General features: G+C 57.4%; 1 protein-coding gene across 3 annotated transcripts in view; it reads right to left on the bottom strand.

Moving 5' to 3' along the window:
* The window catches only part of PAX7 (paired box 7), a 99,309-nt gene extending 97,537 nt beyond the window's left edge, over positions 1-1,772 (bottom strand). For 2 of the 3 annotated variants that reach the window (XM_029229660.1, XM_029229661.1), the window contains exon 1: positions 1,599-1,683. In XM_029229660.1, coding sequence (XP_029085493.1) covers positions 1,599-1,683 — 85 coding nt within the window. Of the gene's footprint in view, positions 1-1,598 lie in introns of all 3 variants that reach the window. The other variant, XM_029229659.1, reaches the window with a different exon arrangement.
* Between the last annotated feature and the right edge of the window lie 4,228 nt (positions 1,773-6,000).

The following is a 6,000-nucleotide window of genomic DNA, read 5'->3' on the forward strand; positions in this document are numbered from 1 at the left end:
TGGGAAGCTTTAATGTAAAGTCCACACAATTTCCTCCCAGAAGGTTGGAGGACACCCGGTGCACTAATCCGGCCTCGATCCCCCCAATTTGGGGACTCGGCGGCTGCGGAGATCTGGCAGATTAGAACGATTTCACAGCCGCCCGAGTGGAGGGAGCTGACAGTATAATTGGAAGGGAGGAGGCGGGAAGAGGCTCCGTTGCTGAGCTGTTCCTACCGCCTCCTCCCTGGCTCTGCCGGTCCCCACACCCCTCTTCGTAAAAGTAGGTGTCTGAAGCCACCCTCGGATTTAATCAGAAATCGTGCGTCGCCAAGTCCGAGTCACTCGGTCTCCGTGGCGGGATATGCCATTAGCGCTGGAGAGCTCTCCAGCGCACAACTTTATATTCAAGAGTCTCTTTAGCGACCGGCACTCGGCTCTCCTCAGTATTCTCCGTCATGTTGGGCAAATATTGTCCTAATCCGCTGCGCGTCCTCGGCCGCCTGTTTTACTTGCATTCGCTACAGGAGAGTGCTACGGCAAATCCCCGGGCTTGTGCGCTCTCCCGCCTGCGTGGTTGCTCGCGCGCACTTGATCACGGAGCCACTCTCCTCGCCTCTGTCTAATTCAGGGACCCGCGCCGTCTAGCTGCTGGAGGGACCCCCCCCGCCTCCCCAGATCTCAGGCTGCCTGTCCATCCGTCCCCTCCTTGCCTTCTCTCTCCTTCACGCACAAGGGGCTCATATAATTATAAGAAGAGTAATTAAAAAATAAAAGTCGCACCTCTCTCTAACCACTTCTGACATCCTGGGCTACCTACCCCCAGAAACCAAGTGATCCCTCAGTTGACAGGTTGAAGGCCTTCTATTAGTTTAAAAAGAAAACAAAACAAAAACGCAGGAAAGGTGCGCTCCCAGCCCTTGCTGGAGCCCGGAGCCGGTTCACCCCGGATGCCGGATATTTAGGGAGGACACATTACAAAACTAACACTTTTCCCTTGTCTGTACATTTCCCTGCCCTCTAGCCGTCTTGAGGTCTCCCCCGAGAGATTTCCGGAGTTCAGAAGCCCGAGTGGAAACTTTTGGGGTAAAATCGTTACTATTTATTGTTTCAAGTTAGTTTCCAGACCCCAAAGCAGAGTCCTAGTTTAGACATAAAATATCACACATTGTTGGTATTTCGAAATAGAAGGGGCTGGAAGACCATCCCAGAGGTGAAAAGAACAATTCAAAACAAGAGTAGAAAGCACGTAGCTGGCGAACGCAGAGAGCCGAGAAAGTATTAGGTGGAAAGTATCTAAAAATAGCGTACAGAGTTGAAACTCACTAGGACTTGAAATTGACTAGGAGCCGAAATCTACTCGGAGTTCAGCCTCGCGGGTAAAGGCCAGAGTCCTGGACCTGTGAAGCTGAGGCCGCCGGTGGGGGAAACCCACGCGTAAACGGACAAGTGTCGGTCCCAGAAACTTCCTGGGTCCGGCGCCCGGACTTGGATCCAGAAGGGAAGGGGACTCCCCTGCTGCCGCTGGCGCCGCCACCACCCCGTGAAGATCGCCACCTCTCCAAGGACCTCGAGGTCCTGGCGGAGGAGGGAAGCGAGGCAAGTCCAGACGCTCTTACCTTCCAGAGGAAATCCCGTGCGGGGATAGTTCTGCCCGGGAGCCGGCCGCATCATCCTGGGTACAGTGCCGGGTAGGGCCGCCATTCTTGCGCACGCCGGGGACGAATCCAGAGTCGGCGAAAATCGCTTCCCGTCCGCTCCCTTTACCCCTGCTGCGATCTCTTTCTTTCCTTCTTTTTTTTTTTTAAACCTCTTCCCCCTCCCCTCCGCAAACACTCCCTACCCCCATCCCCCCACCCCCGGCTGCGGTCGCTCGCGTCCAGAAGCTGGGGAGGGGGGTGAGGTAGGGGCGGAGGTTGGGGGGGGAGGGAAGGTGGCGACAACGAAGTTCAAACAAACAAACACACCAACCCCAAGGCCTCCTCTGCCCGCTCCGCTGGGCCAGAAGTTGTGCGGGCGGATGCGCCGGGCAGGAGCCGGAGACGAGGCCGCGCCGCGCAGCGGGGCTCGGGGGGACGCGGCCGGAGTCAGGGCCCCCAGCCTCGGACTGGCGAGCGACGCGCTCTCGCGCTCCGGGCCAAAGTTTCTGAGCCGAGAGGCTGCGGAGTGGATTTCTTTTTCGTATTTATTTATATATTTATTCCCTCGCTTTCGCTCCCCTCCCTCCCTGTCCTCTCCCACTCCTCTCCACGCCTTCTTTCTCAGACCACACTCGCTACTCCCTTAAACACCAGCTTTCACACCCCCGCCCCCCAGAAGACTTGGGGAGGGAAGAAGGTGCCTCTCGGGTTTCTGGGCTTGAGGGGAGGCGATAAGGGGTGACGAGGTTGGGAGGAGAAGAGGGAAAGCGAGGGGGCGAGCGATCCGCCGGGTAAGTTGTGCAAAAGTGCTCAACTGGAGTACGAGGAGGAGGAGGAGGGGAGGCAGCGAATGAGATCTGATAGGTTCGGACTTTTCTTTTATTCATGAGGAGGGAAGGGGGCCAGGGCGGAAGGCAGCCGAGGACCAATAACGAAAAGAAACCTTAAACGAATATTTTTTTCCTCTTTTCTGATCCCCGGCTCACCTCGCTTTTGGGGGAGAATTTGGACTGCCGGTTAAAACAGAGGGAGCAACGGCGGGGAGTGGGGGCTGGGGGAGGGGGGAGCGGGGAGGAGGGAGGGCCCAACTCAGTCCCGGTGTCTTCCTTTGACGAATGGGCCGGGTCCGCGGAGTCCCCAGTCCCCGGTCGCCCACGGCCCCGCTCTGCAGTCCGGCTGCATGGGAATGCCCGCCTCCCGCTGGTGGCTCCCTTGGATTCTCGCGTCTTCTCGAGCCTCCCAGAATCGGAGTCCGCTGTGTTTCACGTCTTCACCCTCATCTCACTCACAACACTCTGAAACTTCCGCCGGTGGGGCCCACCGGGAATTGGCCTAGGTGGCTTCATGGGAGGGGTTTGTGACTTTCTCTGGGAAATAGTCTCTGAGCCCCGGTGTCCCATTCTTGCCTGGCCCCCTGCAGTCTGAGAAGCCCAGAATGATGGCCGGGCCTAGTGCTTAGAAAGAGGTCCGCGGAGTGTTAGGGACCCGTTTCTTTCTTTCCTCCCCTCCCCTCACCCATCCCCAGCCGGGATTAAACCCGTGCCCCTCTTCGGGCCCCCAGCCCACATCCAGATCCCCTCTCCAGCAGGTAGTCCGGTGCCCTGAGGCGGAACAGCAAGTGGGTGCCCGGGATCTGGGGGTCCAGAGGGGTGGGAAGTTGGGGGGATGGGGCGGTCAGGATTTGGTACCACCCTGAGCTCCCCAATTCGGAGCTCCTCCACTGTTGGATTGAGGGGGAGGGTGCCCGAGTTAATCAGTGGGGAGTGGGAGTGGGGTGATGGGAGGCCCTGCAGTTCTCTGCTCTCCCCCTGCCAGAGTGACCAGACATCCCTGCCCAGGGATACCGAGGCCTGGGGGCGAAACGCCCTCCCAGCGGGGCAGGACGCCATGACTGCAGGTCTTTTGTCTCCCCCGGGAAAGAGTGTCTCCGGCCCAGCGCTGGAGGCAAAATACAATAAAATAAACCCAGCCCTCAAACTCGCCCCCAACCCCGCAGCCTGCCCCCTGCCCGCCCTCTCCCGGTGCTGGGGTCAGCCTCTTCTTGGCCTGGGAGCGCTCCTCAGGCTGGCCCCCGCGTGCCCCTCTCCCCTCCCATTTTCCTCACCTGTGACCTTTGCCCCTCTCAGCATGTGACAAACTCCCTCCTCTCCCCTCTATCCCAGTACCAGGGGCTTCTCCGGCTGGGGGTGGGGATGGAGGGGTGGGGGAGGCCTTCTGGAAATGGGGGCCTGCTGAAGAGCTGTTAAACACGCCCTCAGTGGCCCCAGGATTGAGGTGGGGGGAGGCCAAGTTGCTTTAGAATTGGAAAGGAGGACATCTGAGTGCCTTTCCCAAACCAGGGTGCCAGGCTACCTGAGTTATAGGGACCCTACAAGGTTTTCTGGGACACTTTCCTTTTTGGAGGTGCTACCCCACTGGCCCCAAGAGTGATCGGAAGATGATTTTTAAGCTCTGATGTGTATGTCTGGGGAAGACGAGTCAACCTTGAGTCCCTTTTACATCTCATCTTCCTGGAGGGTCTGGCCTGTCTTGACCTCCAGAGTTGGCTATATATATACACAGATACACACACACAAGCCTAAGTATGTAATATACACACACATATATACACACATATATATTGTTCACTCATTCATCCACCAGTAATTTCTGTTTTGGCGAGTAAGAATTTAAGGCACCTCTTCTCTGTGTCTGTGGGTGGAATGGGCCAGTGTGTTTGTGTGTGAATATAGGTTTACGCCCACGTCTGTCTGTAACCAGGTGAAGGTGGGTTGTGTGTGTAGGTCTGCTGTCGGCTTGTATGCCAGTCTGAGTAAGTGTGTGCTTCTAAGTGACGGTCTGTGTCTGCATTTAGATTTTGGAGTCTCTTCCTTATTGCCTTAGCAAAGCTCTATGCGCCCATCAAGAAGGTGTGAGCTGTGATTTGGTCCGTTCCCCGTGGTGAGAGAAGCCCTCTGGGGCGTGCCGGAAGCGGCCGCTGAAGACTCAGTCCCTCCTGGAGGACTTGGCCGCTGGCGCGGGCTCGGCAGTGGGGCTAGCGCAAAGCCGGACCCCTCGGTTCAGGGCCACCACCGATCGGCTGCAGCCGGGGACACTGGAACCCCAGGCAGCCCGCGCGGGGGCCACCTAACCGTTGGCCTGGTTCCCGCCCTTCGCTGCTGCAGAAGACTCAAAGCGGCGGGTCCAGTCGCGAGGGAGACACCCCCCGAGCAGACTCCCCTAAACCCCGCGCTGGCAGCACCAGCCCTGCGTTTCCGCTGCTGGGGGATTCCGTGGCCTCCCGCTGGGCAGGCGGAGGGGGAGGGAAAGGGGGGTGTCTGTCGGAATGAGCTTGGCCGTTCTCGCCTGTTGGAGACCAATTTCACAAATGATTTTTGCAACAATTAGGAAGTGTGGCGGAGTGAAATGGCGATTTCACATCCAGCAGGGGAAAGGGGGGTTCACTTGGGAGCTGGGGCGGCTGCAGCTGGAGGGGGGATCTTTCCCCCTCCTCTCAGTTCCCTTCGCTAACCCCCTTGCCCCATTTCACTCCCCATAGGACGTTAATCAACTCCTAAGACCTCCAGTCGTTGCTGTAAGCGCGATGGTGTGTGTTGGGATGGACGTGGCTGGGAAAGTTTTCCCTTCAGCCCCTCACCCCAATCTCTCTCTCTCCCTGTTTCTTTCCTCCTCCCTCTCCTTCTCTCTCCCTTTCTCCGTCTGTCTGTCTGTCACGCACACTCTTCTGTCCCTCTCTGTCCCCCTACAGTCAGTTTCATGGGCTCCTCCATCATTTTGTCCCCCACTGTCTCATTTCCTCCTTGCCTTTCTGACGTCTCCCCGGAGGTTTCCTCTCCTCCGCTGCCCATTTTGTCCACCGCTTCCCCCAACTCCATGGTTTCCTGAAGTATGTATGGGCCTCCCTTGCTCTCCTTGCTGTAACTCAGACCTGAATCCCTGGGGAGCCCTTTGGTCAGATGGGACTGGACACAGACCATTGGGAAGGGACCCTCCTGTGTTTGGCATCTACCTCAAACTCTTGAAAGGAGATTGTCCAGGCCCAGCCCAGACTGATTCCAGCACACAATCATCCCACACCCCACCACCACCCACTCCTTGCAGAAATCAGTCCGTCCTAGTGCTCTAAAGGCTTGAACCACAGCCCCTACCTCCACCTGTCCCTGTCTGGTCTGAGATCTCCCCCCACCTCTTTTTTAAGGGCCACAACAATGCTAAAAATAGGAATTCTTTCCCCAAGTTCCCAAATGGAACCCTCCAACCCCAATTAAAATGGGAGAGAAAGACATAGGCCCAAGGGTCGGGGCAAGACCCCAGGTTGACTTCAGCTGGGGAAGTTGGCCTTTCTCTGGCTGTGAAGTGATGGGAAGTATGAGACCAGTAA

This window comes from Monodon monoceros, unplaced genomic scaffold (genome assembly GCF_005190385.1).
Source record: "Monodon monoceros isolate NGI ecotype Baffin Bay Population unplaced genomic scaffold, NGI_Narwhal_1 Super_Scaffold_18, whole genome shotgun sequence".
NCBI lineage: Eukaryota > Metazoa > Chordata > Mammalia > Artiodactyla > Monodontidae > Monodon > Monodon monoceros.